A 23,697-nucleotide genomic window follows, 5' to 3' on the forward strand; every position below is an offset into this window, starting at 1 on the left:
GAGTTTGCACCTGGCAATCATACATTATGTACCTAATGAGCAAATGAAATGTTTAATAACTGTACTGTGAAAATAAAGCTTAAAACAGTCAATTCCTGCTGAGGATGCTTATCTACACCTGATGCACGTGGCTGGGCCATCTCAGATCTTCAGCTTCATTTGTATTTTTATCCCCTCAGTGGGTCCTGCTGAGGAGAGTAACATTAAAGCCAAAGCTATGCTCACTTAATTAGTTGTATACTGGTGTAGACCCATTTATTTAGCATTTCGACATCATGTGTTCTACCTAAGGGTCTCCTGAAACACTTCTTCAACATGCACCCTGGGTAGGGGAAAATCTATAGTGGTTTCAGATGGAACATTTGTACATTTGAATTTTTCAATTAATCATGGATAATGTAAACTTGCTGTAATTTAAACTGCCTATTTTTAGTTGAGCTGTCTGTTGTTAGTTTGAAATAAAAAAGCAGAGCGACCATAATTGTTATGCTTTTTATTAATAACTTTAAGAGAAAATGATAGAACATTTTTTTTTAGAAAGTGCCAGTTTAACTCATAAGTTACTGTAATTGAATTTTAAGGATTTATTGGCTGGAGATTTCGTTCGATTCTTTTTTTTTTTTTTAACCATGGATTAACTAGTGCTTCCTGAAGCTTAAGGAGAGCAAAGAAATCCACATGTAAAGTTTAGTATGGGTAGAGTAGCTGTATTCTCCTTCCTTGTAGAATGTTAAGTTAATAGCTTAAAGATTAAATTTTTTTACCTTTATAGCTATAAGGAAATCGAGACCCAAAGAAAGTAGGCTGCTGAGCCAAAGTTATAAGACTTTATGACTTGGTCTCTGAAGTCCCAGGTTAGGACTCTTCCTCAATATGTAGGTATTTATTTAAACACACATTCTGTGCCTGGAATTTATTGTGTAAAAAAAAAAATATATATATATATATGTACATATATATGTTTGTACATATATATGTACATATATATATACATATATATATATAGTATACATATATATGTATATTTGTACATATATATATGTACATATATATATATATATATTCTACTATCATGGAAAGAAAAGTAAATAATACAGAAAATCACAAACCTTTTGTCATGAAGACCAGCTTGGTCTTCAGGATTGGGGACCCCTCGATTCTCAAGGGCCTTTCTGTGAAAGACAATTTTTCAGAGCCACGGTGCCAACCCTGTCACCACTGACTTGCCACCCTCAGCTTTGTTCACATCCTCTCCAAAAGTGACACAGTGCTCTTGTTCACACCTGAAAGTTGTTCTTCATATTCTGAAGTGATCAGAGGATCATGACTGCCAGGTTAAGATTATATTAAATTAGTGGCTGAAAGCCATGAAAAGAATTCTTTTAACTTCTGTCTTTCATTTGCTTTTGCTTTGGTATATTGCTCTGATGAAACTTGAGAACTTTCATTGAAATTTTTGTGTGTGTGTGTTTAAACCAATCATTAACATAAGCTCAGTTCTCCCAAAGCAAAGAAATAAATATGAAGACTTCTCTGGTGGTTACTCCCTAGATCTACAAAGAATAGGAAAAAACTCTCAAAAGCTCTATCATTGCTCAACATTGAAGAACAGAAGTTTAATTCCCTGGTGTAAATGCTCTTTCTAATTCTTACCGTTCCCATTAGTTCTTTAGGAAGATAGGATGGTGGTTCTCTTTCAGTGAGTCAAAACATAACTGGGCCCAACAAAGGCTACCATGTGTTAAGGCGGCCATGATGAGGAATGAGTACACAGAGACTGGGGGAGGGGGGGACCAGGGCCACAAGAACAAAGCTGGCTTTTAAACTGGCTTCTGAGGACAGTGTGAAAAAGACCAAATTGGGGGCACCTGGGTGGTTCAGAGGGTTAAAGCCTCTGCCTTTGGCACAGGTCATGATCCTAGGGTCCTGGGATCGAGTCCCGCGTCGGGCTGTCTGTTCAGCGGGAAGCCTGCTTCCCTCTCTCTCTGCCTGCCTCTCTGCCTACTTGTGATCTCTCTGTCAAATAAATAAATAAAATCTTAAAAAAAAAAAAAAGACCAAATTGCAGCAGAGGAAATGTGGCAATGAAATCTAGGAAGGTTCAATATGAAGGAATGGCCTCAAATTAAATGGTGCCCCAGCAATCACAATTCATTAGTAGGTGAGAGGCAGCAAGAGGTTCCCAGTGTCCTCTTCAGATTGCACTGAGCTCCCAGATGCCACTTTCTAATACGAATGCTAAGTGATTACCCTGCTTTCTCTCTTGGGTAAGAGAGAAATAGCTCATGCCATGAGACTGGTGATTTTCTATAAATATGTTTGCTTGATTTCAATGGTGTAGAAAATGGATTCAGAATATTTAAAAAGATTTTATTTATTTATTTGACAGAGAGACAGAGAAAGAGAGAGCCCAAGTAGGCAGAGTGGCAGGCAGAGGGAGAGGGAGAAGCAGACGCCCCGCTGAGCAGGGTGCCTGATACAGGGTTTGATCCCAGGACCCTGGAATCATGACCTGAGCAGAAGGCAGCCGCTTAACAGACTGAGCCACCCAGGTGCCCCGGATTCAGAATTTAACCAGAGGGGCAAGACACTGGTAGGGTCTCCAGCATAAGATGAAGGATTAGAGAGAGGCATGATTTCTGGTCCTGTGGAAGGATGGGGATGCAGACTAGAAAATCCAGAAGGAAGCCACTAACACATAGTGAACTACAAGTACGTAAGTAAGGAGAGAAGCTCACCATGGGGAGCTTTTAAGGACCCAGTGTTCACCATTGTCCAGGCTTGAAACATTGGTGGTTCAGAGTAGAAAATGCTGAAATCTACCCAAATGCAAACATAGCGTAGGAACAGAGTTAATGCCCACCCAAAACCATGCGCATCAGCTTTTGAATAGAGCATGTTTTCATAGAAGTCTTTGTTTTACAACATCTGTTCCCCTTTACTAAAGGGCAGTTTTGAAACCAAAGTTATCTTTTTGGCTACTGGTAACTCTCATGCGAAATGTCGCTCTTAGTCATTTCTTAATTCCCCATCCAGGAAAAGGAGAAAAAAATATTTAAGACCATAAAGTACCTCAGAAAAACCCTGCTAATGAACTCTAAAAACTTTTCAAATTCTTCCCCTATACTGGAATTTTATTGAAATTAATTTGACCTTCATCCTTTGATCTCCAGGGACCTTGGTGTTCTGTTCAGCAAAATAAAGAGAAGGTCACTAGATGAACTCCAAGAGCCCTTAAGGGAATAGCATTCTGAATTTCTTTGAATCTGTGAATATTACTTGAGAAAAGGCAGTCACTTGAGGTTTAAACACTCTGTGTGGTCTTTGAAGCCAAGACAATGTCTTTAGTTCTTTTTGTAAAATGCAGTGTTTGTATATTGTTCAACACTCAGTAGGCTCCGAATGTGTAAGTGTTGCCTAGACACTAGAGAAAATCAATTATAATGATCTTCTTTCTAATAGGTCTGAGTTATGGTACTCTCTAGGCATACTTGCATCGTACTGTAATACTTTAAGTATTTTAGATACAGTATAATACACTGTGGCTCTGCCCAAGTGTTTAGGATCCAGGACAGAAAATACAGCATTAAAATATACTTTTATAGAGAAAACTGTAATTTTTCCACATACAAAGCTACAAAAAAAATATAGTCAAATAAATAGGGAATTTTACAGAACACTCTAAAACAATCTTTATTTTTGTATGTTTCCTGACGCCAGGAGAGGTCAATGACGTAGACATATTATTTCCTACATATTATTTCCTACATAATAAGCTCTGCCTTTGTCATTGACTTCTCCTAGGGTCATTCTCTTTGTAGATAACTATGTTAAGGTGAATTGATTTACAATATGCGTTAGATATACACTGCATGGGTTTAAGAGTTAAATTGTCAATTTTTCAGACATAATTTAGTTTATTAAAAATTTTAAAGCTAGGGGGAGTCTGGGTGGCACAGTCCATTGGGCATCTGACTCTCGGTTTTGGCTCAGGTCATGATCTCAGGGTCATGACATGGAGCCCCACGAAGGGTTCTGAACTCAGTGCAGAGTCTGCTTGAGATTCCCTCTCCTTCCTCTGCCCCTCCCTCTCGTGCTCTCTCTCTCTTTCTAAAATAAATACATAAATCTTTAAAATATATATATATATAAAATAAAAATTTTAAAGCTAAAACTTTTTAAAATAAAATAGATTTCATAATCAAGAACACCTAAGTCAAAATTGGAGCAAAAATAAATACATAAAAGCTATGTACAGAAATCTGTGTTAGTTTTTAAAATGCACCGACTCAAATATAGGGAAGGAAGAGGTAGCTCATGGAATGTTCTAAGAGAAGCAGCATTCCATGGCAATAAAGTTTAACTCAGGTTTAAGCAGAACATGGTGAACATTCTAGAGGGGAAAATAAGCATAATTCAGGAAATGGAATTCAAAGTAGGGGTTCAATAGATTCTCAAGGTTCACCAGTCCTCTATGAAAATTCCTCTTTAAACTTTGTGCTTTCACTTCAGTGATTATCTACAATATTAATGTGAATTACACATATTGGAGCATCTGGAGAGCCATTTTATATCATCACTTTGCCAGGGGTTTTAGTTCCTGCCTCTGTATTTGAGTTTAGAACCAAGTTAACTCCAGGAGCACTGCATTTCTAGTCGGAAGCTACAGAGAAAATGATAGAGGTAGACTTGATATACAAAGAGTTTGTTCACATCCAATGAAGACCAGCCGGCATTACATTTTCCGGAAGAAAGAAGGTTTTCATCATAATTCAACCAGAGGAAATTGGTAGTCTTAAACTGAGCACATAAGACAAACCCAAAATGACTTTTGCCATAGCAGTCTGTACCCGTTTATATGGGTGTTTTGTTTTAGCCAAACCAGCTCACCCATCATATTAAATTAAGGAAGGTAATCCCAATTGTGCTATTTTTATCAGACTTTGCTATTTAATTTTAAATGTGCTTTGGTCTTATAGTACAGTATAAGAATTACAAGTTTGTAAAAGCTAGGCCATATGTTACGCTTGTATATATTTAAATAACATTGTAGTAAAAGTTTAAGTCAATGCTGGAATTTATTAGAATGTTGTTTTCCCCTTTATGTTAAAACCCAATTCGACCATGAGAAAATACAAAGCAATATAATAAATAGTTTCTATCCTAAAGTTACATATAGTCTTTGAACTAGATTTCATGTTCTTTTACATTGCTTCTTCAAAAAGCTAACTTAAATTGCATAAGCTAGATCAACATATTAATGGTAAATCCTTAATTTGCTCAGTGGCGTTAGATAGATCTTGGTACAAACCTGCCTGCCCTTTCCTAAATGTGTGAGGCTGGGTAAGTTACTTCATTTCTTCTCTCCACTTTAAGATCCTCATATGTGAACTGAAAATTCGCATAATGTTTTGTCAATTAAATATTATTAGTAGTATTAGTATTAGTAGCTTGCCCTCTTTGAACAAGTTATAGGGACCAGCCCCTTTAATTACATAATCTTATTTAATCCTCACAAATTATCATTTCCATTTTACAGAAGAAGAAACAGGACAAGGGAAGTTAGGTCAGTTGACCAAGGGATTACATGGCTAGTACATAGTTGAGAGTTCCAGGATCTGAATGTAGACTAGACTGATAAATCCCAAATTCTTCCCCACTATGTTTTTTGGCCTAAAATGACTTAAAGTACTTACCATAGGTCTGGAGCTTATAGACACTCAGTAAATATTTCCTCTCTTAAAGAAAATGATTCACATTTCTCCTGTTTCTATATTTCTTTTCATCTGAGCTACCAAGAACTTAAGATCACCCTCTAGTGATAAATCACTCCAACTGCAAACTTTGGAAGTTTAAAAGTGAAAGAATATAAGTATGAAGGAATTTGTGCTAGGCCAAATAAATATGAAAGTATGAAAAAAGGTGCTATGTTATGATTTATCATTATTTTGCCTAGCATATACCCAATTGTTGACCTCTTAGACTGTTCCCATTATTTTTTTCCAATAAACAAATGCCCACAATTTTTTTGATTGTAAAATAACCTCTGAGTTCTGTTAATTAGAATTAAATTTATAAAACTATGATCAAAACAAAACATTTTCCCCAAAATATGTAGTAATAGACCATTGGGATCATTAGAACTCAAATGTCATTTTTGATGGTACAAAAGAACTCAAGCAAACTTCTTTCCATGATTTAATTCAGTACCCTCTGTGCTGAGGTTTTGGTTACAAAGCTAAGAATGACAAAGTCTGTTAAATATGTGAGGTATACTAGCTGATTCAATAAGCCTTCATAAAACCTTTATTTTATGCTATAAGGACAAATTATATTACTGCTATAAGCTAAGCAGGATTTATAAGCAAATTTCAGACCCAAAAAGAGAAGGTATCCATTGTTTCTAACAGACAGAAATGTCATCTAGTAGAAAGTCAGCAATTCCTACAAATTATTTTATTGAGAGAAGCTATACTGATCACAACAGAATAATATCTTTTTTTTCCCCCAAACTGAATTAGGAATGAGATTCTATGAGTTTAGCCAGTAGGACTTTATTTTACTATAACATCTAATAGTCATTTATAGATCAAGAGTGACCATCTCTTTTAATGGGACAAATATTCCTGTTAAACAATTTAGGCTTTATTTGGGCAAGCTAGCACAGGGCTTTTTGGCCCAAAGCTGGGACTGGCACCAAGTGAGTTCCACTGACACTTTGTAGGGCGTGATGAACAGTCTGGAGCTCCCAGGCAATCTTTCACATTGTGATTTGAAATCCACTTGAAATTACATATGACTGGTGGAGCGTCGTCTGGAGATGTCTAATCAGAATTTGTCTTCCATTCAGTAGAAATAAAATGAGCCCATTCATTGTATCATAATTCATCTCTATACTCCAGAATGAACAATAACCCAAAATCAATGCCAACCCACTGGAGTTGGCTTCCACGCTTGAGAGATTGTTCCCCAGAATGTCTTATACATCACTTTCCTCACTCTGCGTTTTCTATTTCAGGGCCTACTCTTCCCAAGACTCATGTTAAGACAGCCTCTCTTGGGTTGGCTGGAAAGGCAAGATCTCCTTTGCTTCCTGTATCCGTGCCCACGGCCCCTGAAGTATCCGAGGAGAGCCACAAAGCAACAGAGGACCCAGCCAATGTAAGGCCATCCTTGAATTTATGCTGCATCAGGTGAAACAGTGACGGCTGCTATACTTAAAAAGCAATCTTAAAACTCAAGCAGACGACTAAAGAATGTGTGACTTTATATACCTACACATCTATATATGTCTATAGATGTATATATGTATTCCTTGCAATGAGTTGAAATACCTCGGCATTTGACTACATATAGGATGATTCTTTTAAACAAAAAAGTAATAATAATAATAACAAAAAGTTATACTCTGAAGACTTTTCTGAAGTTATCAGACGTGTCACTTCTAAAATCATACAGTAGCCTAGACATATAGAATCGAAAAGAAGAAAATACAAAGTGAAGAAATGAAGGAAGGAGTTTAAGAGGAAAAAAGAGAAGGAACAGACATATTTAGAAAATAAGAGAAAATTTAGTTATTGGAGAGAAAACATTTGCTAACTGGAGGAAAAAATTAAAATGTGGTCAAATTAGAAAACTCAGAAAGATAGTCAATGGAGACCAAAAAAAAAATCTGAATTTTGAGAGAGCAAAACAGTTCTCCCAAAAATGGATTATAAAAGAGATTTAAAGAGATGTTGCCTAAAGGCAGAGATTTAGAAAACTTTACAGTGTTTCTGAATATAATTCAAGAGAAAGTATTTAAAAGGAGAAACAAGAGCTATCATATCATGTACATTGAAAAATCACAGTGGAAAAAAAATATATGTTTATAAAAAATAAAATTAAAAAAAAAGATGGGAAAAACAAATTAGAATCATCTCATTTGAATGAACAATAAATTTTTTCTTAACTTTATTGTTTTCGGTACTGCAAGGACAAGGTATTTTAAGAACATGGAAACCAGGGAATCTGGATATCTGTATGTGTGTGAATGTTTGGCAGAAGTATATTATATGATTAATGTATGTTTTGTATATTTTAAAAGATTCAAATTTATAGGAACCTATTGCACTACTTTGTCAGGATTTGGCTAGTTAGTACAATATTCATTTAGTTTCAGGGTTGTTGGCCATATCTCGTCATTTCTGTAATATATCTCATCTCAAAAGGAATTATGTCAGGTAGCCCATATTTGTATATAAGGTTGGTCCTAAAGAGTGACAACCAAAGCTATAATATTAAAAGCAATAAGATTGTATGTTAAAGGATACACAGAAATAGGGCAAATAAACTAGATCAGCACTGCCCTATAGGAATATAATGTGAACCATATGTGTAATTTTAAATTTCCTAGAAGCCATATTAAAAGATGTAAAAATAAATGATATTTTAATACTATCTTCCATCTAACCCCGTATTTCCAAAATACTATCATTTCAACATGCAATAAATACAAAAATAATTGTCAAAAAGATATTTTACATTTTCATACTAAGTGTTCAGAATCTGGTGTGTATTTTATATATATAAAAAGCATTTCAATTCAGACTAATCACATTTCAGAAATCCAGTAGCTGCACGATGCTAGTAGTAGTTGCTGTGTTGGACAATGATAGCTAGATAATTTAAGAAAAACAACCCAAACCACAGTTAGGAAACAAGTTACCAACTGATCAAGTCCCTTCAACCTCTCCCTTCATATGTAGACCAGTCTTTGAGCCAAACTGGCTACTTTTCCTTCCCCATTAAGCACTGGAGATTATATGGTATATGACCACTCATTGGTATGCAGAGATTTCTATAAAAAGGAACCATTTTCAGCATATTTAATATCATGCATTCTGAGCTGTTTCCTTAGTGGCTAGAGTGAGTGAGTGCCCATCACTCAAATACTCTCCAGTGGTGTGCTCTGGTGATCAATGGTATTTATTTGGCAGGATTAGATACACATTCTGACCAGGTAGTGAGTAATGCTTTCTATCCTACACAGAGCTACGACTCAGGTCTCATTGTTTCAATAACTTAATCAAATTAGTGACCAAGAATAATCAAGTAGGACAGGTTTGTATTAGTCAAAATAAAGAGTATGTTGAGAAAAGAAAAGAAAAACTAATATTTATTGAGCAGGTAATACCCACCAACACTGACTGAATCCTCCCAGTATTAAGCTGAATACTTGCCTCATTGAATCCTACACAATGAGGCAAACTTGTTACTCCCATTTGACACATAAAGAGACAGACTCAAAAAGAGCAAGTGTATGAAAGAGCTGGGATTCTAATCAATACCACAGCCTTATTTTCCCCACTGGCTAGCCATCAGAATTACTTGGGAAGTTTAAAAAGAGAAAGGTTCTATGGGGTGCCTGGGTGGCTCAGTGGGTTAAAGCCTCTGCCTTCAGCTCAGGTCATGATCCCACGGTCCTGGGATCAGCCTGCATCTGGCTCTCTGCTCAGCAGGGATCCTGCTTCCTCCTCTCTCTCTCTCTGCCTGCCTCTCTGCCTACTTGTGATCTCTGTCAAATAAATAAATAAAATCTTTAAAAAAAAGAGAGAGAGAGAGAGAGAGAGAGAGATTCTAACCATCTTATATTAACTGCATCAGAATTCCTGAGGACAACAATGGGGATATCTGTTCCGTGATAACTAATGATCTTATATTACTAATAACCTGATTCTCATGGCTTCCAGTAAGAGTTCTAGAGAGTATGTTTACTAACACTTCCAAGATTTCCTCAGTTCAACCTCTTTGTTGTATCCACCAATCAAGTGTGCTAGAAGATTGCCTTTACAATTATGCATATAGGCAACTCTGGTTTGGGGTGAGAATTTTGTTTCTACGTACAAACTGAAGTCCTACTCCTCGGGCCTTTCATTGGTCAAGGCAAACAAAGCCCATCAAACTTCCACACACAAAAATATACCTACATTGTGTTATGAAAAAAAGGGACATGGTGATATGCATCCTGTTCAGATCCTGCTGGGTGACCCACAGGAAAGAAAAAGGAGAGTAACAGATTGAACATGTACCATGTCCTGGTCACTGTGATAGTTACTACACAGGCCACAAGGTGCTCAGGATAGCTATGAAATAGATGACCACCCTCATTTTATAGCTGAGAAGAGCTGTGGATCAGAGAGGCTCACTAACTTACCCGAGACCACACAGTTCTATGCTGGTAGATAGAACTTGATGTGAAATGAGACTTTTGTTTTTGTTTTTGTTTTTGTTTTTTTTACTTTAAAGCTTTTTCCTCAACACAGGGATGGTTAGTGGAACACGAGGCAATCATTCCTCTCATCGCCGCCTCTTTCATTACCAGCGTCTTCATTCAGTGGGTTATATTCCGAGCACAGCCTCTTGCTTTGGCTGTGGGCCACTGTGTCATGCTTGGTAATACAAAGTAAAACAACTAGATGTGGCCACTGCCTTCGTAAAAGGGGCTATCGGTGTTCACCTGTCCTGACTCTTTGTTCTCGTTCTTTCTGCAGGTATATGAACAGGATGATTTGAGTGAACAAATGGCAAGCTTGGAAGGGCTAATGAAGCAACTTAATGCCATCACAGGCTCGGCCTTTTAACACATCTTACCCAGTTGATGAGGTGTATTTTCCGGGAACCTTGCAGCATACCAATTACCCATAAACAGCACACCTGTGTCCAAGAACTCTTAACCAGTGTTCAGGTCAACCATCAGGACCACTCAGTTATGGAAGATCCTGAAGCAGTTCAGAAGGACTAAGCATCCCTTCCTTCATAGGCATCAGGAATTTCACAATGATTACCATGGGGTCCCTACACAAAAGCAAAGATACATCCTCACCGCAGTGTCAAAGCTGAAGCTGCTAGCCTAGTCCTGGGTCTTTGCCACTGCAGTGACCACGCTGTCATAACTAAGGTTTGGGTTTTCCTTCACGGAGGCCTGTCATTTCCTTTCTGTGTATGTCTAGTCTTACAAAATGCAAGTGCATTACTGAAGCCTGTACCATGCCATCGCAAATCAGTGCAAGCTCATTATTTTGTTTTCAACTTCAAAGTACAAAGCACCCACGGAAATTCTCTCGCTACATAGCACCAAAGGATTGGATGTTTTCTTGACAGCACAAAAAGTAAATAAGTAAACAAAAGGCAGTGAATGCTTATGCTTTGTAACTCAGACATTCGTCTTGCACAAGTGGTGGATATTAGCCAGTGGCTGTAAAATTCACCCATTTTAGCAAGTATTTGTAAATCCACCCTTGGTTAATATTTATGTCTGGAGAATAGGAACATAAAAATCTGCAACTAGGGGCATCCTGCCAGCAGCAGTCTGTTTCCTGAAAGAGGATACAATATGCAATCTTCTCAGACACACGGTAATTACATGCTTAAGCTTGTAATAGACACTTGTCAATTTGGGTGGCTTTTGTGCCATATCACACTGTGATGATATTTCAAAGCTTCACTGTGGCCATCTTCCTCAGAAGTCTGGCCGGAAGAGCTCCCCTCCCCCACTTCATCCTGTCCCTCCCTGAGTTCTGCCAAGGAGTTCTGGCAGCCTTGGGCAAGGTAGCCAGCTTCGCATACCGCTTGGCCTCCTGACCATGGTCCCTGTCACCCTCTGTGGAATCGGCAGACTCCCTGAGAACAGGCCCTGAGGAAGGGAAGGAAAATGGAAGGCAGTTTCAAACAGTACCTACTCTTGTGTGATGTCACTTCCGCCAACAGGCTCCTCACTGACTCAGAGGAGGCAGCATTGGTCATTGGCGGCCACCAGGCCCTGTTGTCAGGGGAACCTTCTACACTATGCCTGCCCAGAGTCAGAGAGGAGCAGAGGGGAAGGTGCCGCTTGACCCTTCTGAGGCATTATAAATCCAGTGGCTGCTTTTCAGAGCTGCATCTTCATTGTGAACTGGAATTTTAAACTTCTAACGCCATGTTTATCTACGGCTTGGAACTAGGTGAAATTAAGAACATTTTGTGTGCACCCTTTTAGTTTCTGAATTTCCAGCTGCATTTGGAGTTAATCCCTGTTTATGCAGCTGAATTGCCAAAAGGGAGCTAGTTTGCATATTTATCAGTTAGGCGACTTGAAAACCCAATAAGAGAGTTTCAGCTGAATTATTCCTTTCAGCTCTGTCTTTGATTTCAAGCTTGAGTAGGTCATAATTTTAAAAGAGCATGGAAGGGATAGGATCTTTACAACCTAATAGCTCCTTTTATTAGGTGGGTAATTATATATGAATCCCTGAATAAAATATTTTGAGCAAAATGGCACTGTAACAGAAGTAATAATTCAGATTATTTTTTTACAGTTTTATGTCGGGAAGGAAATCTGATGTCAAAGAGAGGGCTTGTTCAAATGGTTCATTAGAAAGTCCGGTCCATTTGTGAAATTGTTCCTTCAACGGGAGTGCTTATTCAATTTGCTAAGATTTTCTTGAAGTTCTTCTGAAGAGCTATGTGACGTTATTCTATGGGGCAGATGACTCTTCTTCAAAATCTGGGCACTTGGGTAGACAACCCTCCACTGACCAGGAACAAGGCATTTCCTAATATAATACTGAATCTTGCCAAAATAATTCATGACTTCAGAAAATGTTCACTAGGCTAGCTTTATCCTCTCGAGGTCCTAGAATGCCCCCCCCATTTCTAATACTAATAAGGAATATTCTCTGATGGTATTTGTTATCCAAGGAATGTTAGCCTGAATGCTCTGTTTGGAATTGGCTACAAATCTCAAATTTCAGATTGAGTCACATCTTCAATCTATAGACTGTATCTGGACAATCAAGAGAACTATCATTCCTCACCAAATCCTCGATGACTCTAGTCAAAGTCACAGACCTTAACAAATAAAAGTTTTTAAAACTACATGAAAATATGCATTATTTGTTTTCAGCAAGAAGTACATTTCTGGTGCATGCTCTTGGAGCATTCCTCATTAAAGAAATACAATGGTTTATTTTAGTAATTGGTAATGCTAATAACTCTTTGCTTCATGCCTCGAAGATATAGTAGAACCCATTTAAATTCTCTCAAGAGACTCTTGTTTGCTTTACCCAATGATTTTAATATGCAATGACTTTGCCACAACTTTTGTAAAGCTCTGCTCCCTACTCAGAGTTCACGTATGTATATTGCCTGCTCAAGTTTTCAGGTAACTTTTTAATTTCCCAGTCTTCTGATCTGTTGACAAGAAGCAATCTGTGAAGACTGCAAGGTAGCCTCTATTTTGTTCCTACTCCGAGCCTAGTTCATAACATGCAGGGCTCTTTAAACTCATAAATCTCTCTGACTCCCATAGGGCGATACTTGACAGCCAACCAGCAGTTCTGCCACCAGGATCATTTCTCCCTGAAAAAGAAGAAAATAAAACTTGGCAGGGTATGCTCCGGCCTCCCCAGCACTGGGCTGAACTGGCGGGCAAGAGCCGCCTCTTGAAAAAGTTTATATTTTTCTTTTGTATTTCATACCGATGAGAAAGCCATTTTTCTTTCCTCTAGAAATTTCTGCATTTGTTAAACTCACAAAAATGCAGACAGCTCAAAATGCATAAGGCATATTTGGAGGACGCTCTAGCCATAAGTTAAATATTTCTTACTGATTCAGATTCAGTTTGAAAAAAAAGAGAATCCTGCATAAAAATTCATACATACAAAGAGTTACCTCTTTGTAAAATAGTGCTATAAACTTCCAAAATATGTAAACAATGGAACTTCACTTTTGGGTATTATAAAATGCACACTCAGTTGAACAATCTGGAATAAAAAAAATTAGCAGAAACAGGTCAAGCCAGGGATATAAGAGGTGAATTTATTGACGTTTCCCATGAGGGATTGGATATAACATTGTTCTCTTCAAAATAAGGGGAGCTTGAAATGACACATATGTTTGGTCCTCTGCCTCAGTAGGAGCTATGAAGGGAGAGTGGCCCAGCATTCATGTGTCATACCCATCAATATCTGGAAACTTTAAAGTTTGGCACTCACAGCTTTTCCAATAAAGAATCTCTAAGTATAGACCTTTCTGGAAAACTTCCATAGTCTGTGTTTGGAGATGGTTGCTCATTCTTACCCACCCTTTTGATAATCTATCTGTTGACTTTATTTAGAGGAACATCTAAAGTCTTCTCCAATTTAAGAGAGGGTTTCATATGGCAGCTGGACTATAACTCCAACAATAACAAAAATGTCATCTCTAAAGAAATCACCTTACCATTTCATATGAAATTGTATCCCAGACTCCGACTTCTTGTGGTTTTACGATTTCCATCTCTAGTCCATAAGAGAGAGAGAAATAGAAAAAATTCCCTAGTTTTATGTGTGTTTAGAAAAAACAAAATCATCTAAATTTTCTAATAGATGTGAAACAAGGTTGCTTTCCCTCCCTCAATCAACTAGTTGACTTCATACAATCGCTGAGTGTCCTGGAGGCCAGAGGCTAGCATTCCTCGCCTGTTCATAACCATAATACAATACAGAGCCCATAACCTAGTAGAGCTTCAGAACCAGGCATACACACACATCTGCCATCTCTTTCTTTAAAACTACTTTCAAAGCAATGTTTTACTCTTCTGTTTTGTCTATTTCTCTAGTGACTTTCAGAAATCACTTAAATATTGCACAGAAGAGCTTTTCACAGGATTCCATGGCTTTAAATTACACTAGCTACTTAGAAAATCATAGATATTTTGTGTGATATTCCATCCCAATGAAAAATATGCATTCCCGTGCTTCAGTGTACTTTGCTATCCAAATACCTGCTTTCAAAAGGTAATGATGGAAAGAAATGCCCGAGTATTTTCCTGGTCAGTGAGGTTGCAGACGAGACCAATACCATGCCCATATAAGCAAATAAATATTACTTCTGGGCTCTGCATGGCCGCCCTTGGGTAACGTTCATTTGGCGACTTCTGGCTGCACTCTCTGAAGGATTTCTTCTCCTGCTCTCAGTAGAGAGCCTTTGTACATGTCATCCTATAATTTTTTTGTTGGCTGGAGAGCAACAGCTAAACTCTGCAAGATGTCACAGATGCATGGGCCAAGGGATCTCACTGTGTGCTGAACGTGTTATCTTCAGAAGCAAGAAAGGAATGTTGGAGAGGAGGAGAAAGGCTGTTTTTTATTATTGTAGGGTAAACCTGACAGTTCTGACCTTGGTGAATTGTCAGCTTGTTGGGGGGATGGGTGGGTGGGTCCGGGGTGTACTTTTTATAAGTAATATTTAATTTATTATTTAGAGTGGCTTCTTTTTGGATAATTTATGATAAAAAGGGAGATCTGGTCGGAAATCTAGATACGGCTATTAAAGCTGCAGTGTTCCATATCTCAGAGGGACCACTTTGGAAATGAATTTGTCCATTGCTGAGTATGAGGATGCGTCCAGGCAAAGCCTCCACTGAAGCAACATCATTACCACCTTCTCCCTTTCCAGGGTCATACAAACAAGATAACACCAAATCTAAAATATTCTGCTAGCATTTTGCAGATCAATGCTACTCATTCTCTCAAAGGGCTTTGCAATTCAAATTGTTATTGTGCTAGTGGTAGGTTTATTTGGTAGAAATGGGTATACTACAGCTTTAACTAGCCTTAGTGGAAAAAGAAATTTTTTGTTGCTACAAAACACCTTAAAAAAAAAAAAAGGTCTTTTGAGCCTACAAAGAGTTTCTTTAAAATTGTCAAGACTCTAGCATTGTTAACCAAATTAGACTAGTGATTGCAATATTTAAGTGTAAATCTTGTTCTATGAGAAAGGATACTTGCTTACAGTTTCAAACAATGACTGTTTCTACACACGATCTTGTATACTACCACACGAGGAAAAAAGGGTTTTTTGTAATCACAGTAGAACAGTCTCATATTCATTTTTTATAGAAATGTTATTCCAATGGTGCATTTTTTTGTTTAATAAATAAAGTTTTGATACAAAATTCTTTCTTCAAGTTATTTATATCAAATGACTGACACTAACAGCACCCAACCCTCCTCCATGCCTGTCTATTCTTATCCTCGGGATATGTACTGCCTTCTTTGACATCTGTGGCAGAGGCTGCGGTTTCTGCTGTATCCCCTCGGCTCCTTCTACCATGTTCATGCTCGAGTCCAGTAGGTCTGCAATCCCAACAACCAACAGCCACGACTTTTCATTGGGGGGCTGCCTCAGGCCACCAGAACCCACTTTGCCTGCATGCACAGGAGAGCTGGAAACCCCTGATCACACCTCAGCAATAGCTGTGGCATACTCTGGCCCCTTTGCCCCTGATTGGGACAATGTTGTGGTGTAACCCAACTTTCCTCTAGAGCTCCTGTGTGGGACTCAGCCAAAGTGATTCAGGGGAGACAGCGTTCCACAATACTGCACCCTAGACATGCTACCCTTGCTTGGCTTGCCTCCTTTCTCTCTTCCTCTTCTGCCATTCTTCTAATGGTCTCTCCTGGGATCACTTCCTAATTAGTCACTTTTACAAGGATCTTCATGTCGGGGTCCGTTTTGGGGGAATTAACCCAAGACAAGACCCTTGTGTTTTTATTTCCGCTTGAAAAACACCAAGACCAAATAAATGTAATGCTCTCTCTATCCACCAGACACTTCATTCTTATGGCATCAATAGCAGTGCTGGGGAGGCATATGCATTGAATGATGTATTGCTATGAGTATTGGAAGATTAAGTTGGACATGTAATCTGTTCTCTAAGAGAAAGCCACGTATTATTAAAAGTTTTATTAAGTCTTTGGCGCAAGCAGAGAACTACTCCGTATGCTCTTTCTTGAAGGCAATGCATCCCAGGTGACAAGACAGATGGGGTTTCAAAGGTCACCTAGATCTTCCTGCCTTTCCCAACTCATAATCATTCCACCTAAAGAAAAAAAATGTGGTGAAGATCACCAAGACCCTGGAGAAATTGGAACCCTTTGTGCATGACTAGTGGGAATGTAAACTAATGCAGCCACTGTGGAAAACAGTAGGGTGGTTCCTCAAAAAATTAAACATAGATTACCAAATGATCCCGCAAATCTACTGTCCAAAAAAATCAAAAGCAGGGACTTGAACAGATATTTGGATACCTATGTTCAGAGCAGCATTATTCACAATAGCCAAAAGATGAAAGCAACCCAAAGATGCATCAACAGATGAAAGAATAAACAAAATGTGGTCTATGCATACAATGGAATATTACACAGCCTTTAAAAGGAGGGGCATTCTGACACATGCTACACATGGATGAAACTTGAAGACATTATGCTTTGTGAAATAACCCTGTCAAGAGAATACAAATAGTATATAATTCCATTTACATGATGTATATAGAGTAGTCAAATTCATAGAGACAGAGAGCAGAATGGTGTTTGCCATTGGCTAGGAAAATAGGGGGGTGGGGAATAATTGCTTAATTGGTATCAAGTTTCAGTTTTGGGGGATGAATAAAGTTCTGGGGATAGATAGTGGCGATGGTTACACAACGTGAAAGTACTTAATGTTACTGAACTCTACACTTCAAATGGTTAAAAAAGTATATTTAATGCTATATATATCTTAGCACAATTTTTTAAAAATCTCCAAATTAGGATATTCCAGATCCATCTGCTATAAATGCTGATATTTACTCTCTGACTCCTGAAATATAAATATGTTAACACCAAAATGCTGAAGGAGATTGATATGCAAGAAATAGAAGCAACGTATTTACCACAGTCTATTTTCTCTCACACATTTTACAGTACCATATTCAACTGAAGTAAACATATCTTACAAAAGAATGTTGTGCTACCATAGAAGACTATCACAGATGATTATTTCCAAGGAAAACTGGTTATTTGAAGAAAAATAAAATGGATTACTGGTGTCTGACCTAGAGAGGAAAAGGCTAAGAGATTAATTACTCTCTGCATTGCAAATATTTTTATGGAAGAGATTTTTGGAGCGGTAAAAGAATGAAATACCCTCTATATTAAATACCCTATGTTGCTATTGTTTGACTGATAGTAAATTGCATTAATATGTATGCAGGCGAGTTTAATAGGTCTGAAGGAAGGTGGAATGTCAGGGAGGTCCACCCAGAGCCAAAATCCAGAAAGTTTAACATTGCCTCTCTTCCATGGAAATTTTCTTTAATTTATTGATCACTTGTCTGTTTCATTTACTCTAAAGTACTTTAAGTGTGTACCTATAATTCTTAAAAATGCTTCCGGATCTCCATCCTATCATTCCACTTCCTCATTTCTTCCATTCATTACTCTTTTCCTAAACATTATTTGCAGCCTCTCAGTTATGTTCACATACTGATTCTGTGTTTGTAAAACTAAATCTGTCTTTTCCTCCTCCAATAATGGTTTTCATTCTGCAATTGTATTTTTAATTTCCTTGTGACTTTCCCTTTTCTTACCTATCTCCTTGTTTATTTCACCATGTTGTCTTTTTATCCCATCCCATTCTCTCTTGATTATATTCCAATTCTGTTTCATAGAGCTGATATTTCTTTATACGCTTGAAAAATGCCAGTTTTCTTTGAAAGAAACTCCTTCTGGTTTTGTAAAAGAATTATCCTGTAAGCCCATTATGTCTCATTACTTCAGCCTATTCTTATCTTTATTTTAGATTTAAGTGTTCTTAATCTATTTATTTACTCTGAGATGAAGGAAAATCCATTCAGGTCAATGTGTTTCAGCTCTGTGTGTGTGTGAATGGCTCATGGCCCCATTTTATGACCGCTTGTGTTTTGTGAAGCTTCTTCCTGAGGTACACAGAGCCAGCCAGTTGTCCTCCACAAGTCCCAGCAAAGCTGCCACTATCTCACTGGTTTTCATCTAGTGTCTTCCCTTCATCTCCCTGTCTCTTACATTGCCAACTGGAGTACATGAAAATGAGCAAAACTCAAGAAGAAACAGATGCCCCATCTCCTCTCTACCTCAGCCTCTATGAAGAATGCTGTAGACATGAGAAATTACTCAAGCTCATTAGTTCCTCTCTTATCCTTTCTGCCCAGTCCTGTTTTGGCAGTTTGTAGTAACAAATGAATGTAGTGGAGAGAGAGATCAGAGGGAGGAATAAATAATGGCTGTGTGCCTGTTTTTTGAGGCCATGAGAGTGATACTGGCCTGGATCTCTGGTTGGTATATACTTGTCAATTGTGAACCGAAGATCCTTTTACAGGAGATCACTGGCAATATAGCAAGGATGGCCCATCTATTGCACTTTCTTAACATTTTATTGGCCTTAGAGTCTGTGGGGAAAAAAACCACAAAACTTCCTGAGTTCTGCAGAGAAGACCAGCTTTTCAGTAATAATGCCTTCTTGTTCCACTTCTCCTTCCTCCTCTTTTTATTCATTTATTTTTTATTTATCTGTCATATTTATTTATTCTATTTGTCAGAGGGAGAGTACAAGCAGTGAGAGCGGCAGGCAGAGGGAGAGAGAGAAGCAGGCTTCCCGCTGAGCAAGGAGCCAGATGCAGGACTCAATCCCAGGACCCTAGGATCATGACCTGAGCCAAAGGTAGATGCCCAACCAACTGAGCCACCCAGGTGGCTCCTCTTTCTTCAATATCTGTTTTCTGATATTCCTCTGTTTTTTTCGTCTTCCTCCTCTTTCTTCAAATATCTGTTTTCTGAGTCCCTAGATGTAATAAGGGGAAAGGGGGATGAACCGTGAGGGGCAAATCTCCAGACGCCATTGTAATTGTTGAGCCCTAGCTATTTTTTTAAGTGCCTATGCTTTATCCTACTTTCTGTTTACCCAAACTTAACCTATATTTTATTTACCAATTTCTTATTTCTGTGTTGCTACATTATTTTTTCTTTCATCTGTGATTAATCTCTCTCCCTCACCTTAACTTTAGAAACTCATAATTTGATACAATAAATACTAAGCAATTGTTCCTGAGATAATCCAAATGTTCTCATTAGCAGTTCAAAAGATTTCTTGAAATAAATAACAGAAGTTTTTTTTCCCAGATTCCTTTCGGGTTTTAATTAACATTCTTCTTTATAAATTAATGACAGTCCTTTGATTTCCCTGTCTTTGCTAATATCTATTCTGATTCTTTATGTAAGTTTGACAAAATACCCTTTGGTAAAACAATTTTTCACCTTCGTAATACTTCTTAAGGATTTAATTCTTACAATATTCTTTGAATCTGTGGTAGATTCCCTCAGCTACTTTTCTTTTTACTCAACTGAAAAGTGTTCTTTGGTGTGAAACTCTCTTAGCAATGGTGGCATTTTAATTTTGCAAATAAGATTCCTTATTTGTCATGGATTATTCCTCTTTCTTCCCTAAATCAGATGTTTCAAAAAATTAACTATCACATTTACTTCATAGAGATATTGTAGGCTTAAATTTAAATTAGACAATGTAAATAAAATTCTTAGTATAATTTCTAATACTTGGCAAAAGCTTAATGCATGCTACTTTTGTTCCTTCTGTCTCTGCACTAGATCTTTCCCTTTAACATTTATGAACATTTTGATATGTTTTGAAAAATATAGATGGGAATTAAGCAAATTTGTGGTTTGGAAGTGGTTCTAACTTTTATGTATTATTTATAGCATGCATGCAGATGTCAAAAGCAGTTTGCCAAAGGATGGTACTGTTATAAAATAGTTTTCCTTTTTTTGACATATATATCCAGTATTTATTTAGTGCTTTCATTCACATGAAAGATATAATACTAAGGGAACCAATGAACCAAAGAATAAATCCATGCATCTTGTGTGTTTATATACTAACAAACAAGAAAAAAAGTGTCTGTCTGTATACATATCTATGTATATACATGGGGATACTTCAGATGAGACAGATAGTTTTAGATAGGTAAAGAAAAAATTACATCAGATTACAGAGCATCAAACTAAGGTTGATAGAAGCCTCATAGGGAAGGAGGTATGTGGGAAGAGCTTTAAATAATAAAAAAGACTAAAGTCTTCAGAGATTGAAAAGGGCTATTCAGATCAAAAAATTATATGAGCAAGTAGATACAAAAGTAAGAATTTACAGGACAAAAATGGAACTAAAAAGTATCTCGGGGTTTTTTGTTAAGTACGTGGATTGTGGAAAAAAGTAGGAAGTATATTTACAAAGTTATGGGAGTTATATAATGGTGATCTAAGATATTTAACTTAAATCTGTAACTAATAAGAACACATTGAAAATAGAAGTTTTAGTTTTTCATTCACAAATGTCTATTGAATAATTACTATGTACAAATGATTGAGCTGGTACTGGAAAAGCAGCAGTGACAAGTATGAATATGATTGTTGTCCTTATGAAGTTTATAATAAAAAAGAACAGAGAGGTGCAATAACTGTAAGGAATAATATAAACTAATATTCTGATATAAAATATTGTGTCTTTAGGAATTACCCACGATTATTTTAGATAGGGAAAGACTTCCTCATAGAAGTAACATTTAAACTGAAACCACAGAATACCAAAGAGCCATCCATGTGAATATTGGGAACATAGAACATTCCAGAAAGAGGGGAAAACTGAGCCAAGGCCCAGGCTGGGAAAAGAGCTTGGCCTTCCCAAGAGCTGGGCAGATGGTTGGTGCAGTTGCATTTCACTGAGCAGGAAGAAAAATAGAATGAAGAGATTAAGGATTTAGAACTAGGCTGCATACTGCAGTGCTTGCTACCAAGTTTAGATTCCAAAGGAAATAGCCAATTGAAGGGACAAAGAAGAGAGTTAAAAATCTGATTTATGTGTATCAAGATAAAAGAAATGTGCACACTACCTCAGATTTGCAAGATTACATAGAATTTTTTATCATCTATAATTGCTTCGGTCTCGCTCACGTTCCCAATTTTTATTGGGTAGTGAGCTGAAGTTCAATCTTGCCAATGAAAGGAGTCTATTATTTCTTTTCCATTTAAAGCAGCTTTTTTCTATTTAACGAATTCATTCTGGATAAAGTCACTAAATTCAAAGTTCTAATTCCCTGCCACAGCTTCATTTCTCTCCCAAAGTTCCCTACCATCGCCAATCCTTCTCAAGATGGTTTCTGGGGAAGCGGGTATGTTCTCATGTTGTGCTTGACCAAATATGGATTCTGTCTGCTTCCAGTGAGTGACCCTTTATTCCATCTCATCTCTTGGAACTCTGTTGGCCATTACCACAAAGGTTTGCATCTGGAGACACTGAAAATCTTTTCTCTCAGCACAGTAGAATCCTATGATTCTCCTCACTGATTGTCCCAATCTAAGCTCTTTTCTTGGCACTGTTAATTCTCTGAGTCTCAGCCTTGTCTTCCACCTGGCCCCCAACTGGGTTGTCTACTACATAACCTCTATTTAAAAGTCACTTCTCCTTTGCCCTTGATAATCCTAAGGTAGACTCAACTCTCAATTTAAGTATCTCCTAAATGCTCTGTTCAGAACATACTGAAATAACTGGGTTCCTTACTTGTTATATATAAGTGGTACAATTGGTTTTCTTTCTGCCTAGAACAATAAGACACCACTTTTTTCTGTAGTAGTGGCCAGCCTTCTGGGATGTTCTTTGGCCACAACAAATTAGAGTCCTCTGGTTTGGGCCTTATTCCTTACCTGCCTAGATTTTCTATTAGCCTTTGCCTCCGTGCCTCAGGGTTTTACCTCATAGAGGTATGCCCAAACCCTTCTTAATATTAACTTCTTAATATTTTCATTTCTTTTTGCACACTCATGCCTGATGATATGCCATGTCTTGTCTAATAGAAACTTTCTGCTTACTCTTTAGGTCTGGTGAAAATTCTCCTTATGTCATATCTTGGAAATTTTCACTATTTGTGAATTATATTAGTATCTTCATTTCCTCTGAGGCACTGAAACCATCTGGTCAATGGTTATGAGGCCACAAGCATCAAGATTTAACGTGAATAGAAATTTTATTAATTTAATACTTATAAAAATAATATATCAGATGTGTGTGTGCGTGCACTAAAGATCAATCTGGGTATTGTTTACAGAATGAATTCCAAGTAGCAAAAATGAAAAAGGAAAGTTGCAGGAAAAGTTTGATAGTAGTTTCAATGGTGATGAAGAGATAGAAATGAAGTAGGCTACATTTGAACTGTGTTTTAGAAGTGGAAATAAGCACATATGCAAATGGACAGGCTTGGGTGGATTTCTGGTTTACACTTTTAAGCTGGTAGTAACTTTTCCTCTATACAGGAGACTGGAAGAGAAACAGTTTGGGTATGGTATATATATGGAAATAAAAGTATCATTTTTAAAGAGCCTGTGTGATATCCAAGACAAGGCATCAAAATGTAGACAAATATTTGAATCTGAGAACACATAAGAAAGATCAGGTCTGGAGATGTAAATGCAGAAGTCTGCAGTATATGAATGGCATCTAAAGCCATACAAATATACACGGCAGAGAGGCAAAGTTGGGCTTACCCTGAGCCTTGAGAGAATCAAGACTATAGATAACGGCTAGAGAAGGAGCAACCAGGTAAGCAGGCTTATGAAGGGTGACCAATGACAAGAAAACTGGGGAAAAAAATCAGTTTTCTGTTAGAGGAAAATAAAAGATAACAAGATTTGTATAGAAGAAGAGAGAAAAAAACATTGGAAACAGAGGAAGGGCTCAGCTGTGTTAATAAGTTGGTGGAATGGTGGGTAAGGCAAAAATAAAATAATGTGTATTAAATTTGTCAGTGTGAAGATCATAAAGGGTACCCAGACCCCC

At 37.5% G+C, this 23,697-nt stretch overlaps 1 protein-coding gene across 1 annotated transcript in view; it reads left to right on the forward strand.

The window, feature by feature from the left end:
* LOC111142604 (DCC netrin 1 receptor) overlaps window positions 1-10,650 on the forward strand; it is a 739,964-nt gene extending 729,314 nt beyond the window's left edge. The window contains exons 27-28 of the mRNA XM_022495904.1: window positions 7,019-7,161; window positions 10,533-10,650. Of these exons, the coding sequence (XP_022351612.1) occupies window positions 7,019-7,161; window positions 10,533-10,622 (233 nt within the window). The 3' untranslated portion in view covers window positions 10,623-10,650. The remainder of the gene's footprint in view (window positions 1-7,018; window positions 7,162-10,532) is intronic.
* Window positions 10,651-23,697: the final 13,047 nt, after the last annotated feature.

Source organism: Enhydra lutris, unplaced genomic scaffold (genome assembly GCF_002288905.1).
Source record: "Enhydra lutris kenyoni isolate GAN:26980312 unplaced genomic scaffold, ASM228890v2 scaffoldscaffold8, whole genome shotgun sequence".
Classification (NCBI taxonomy): Eukaryota; Metazoa; Chordata; class Mammalia; order Carnivora; family Mustelidae; genus Enhydra; species Enhydra lutris.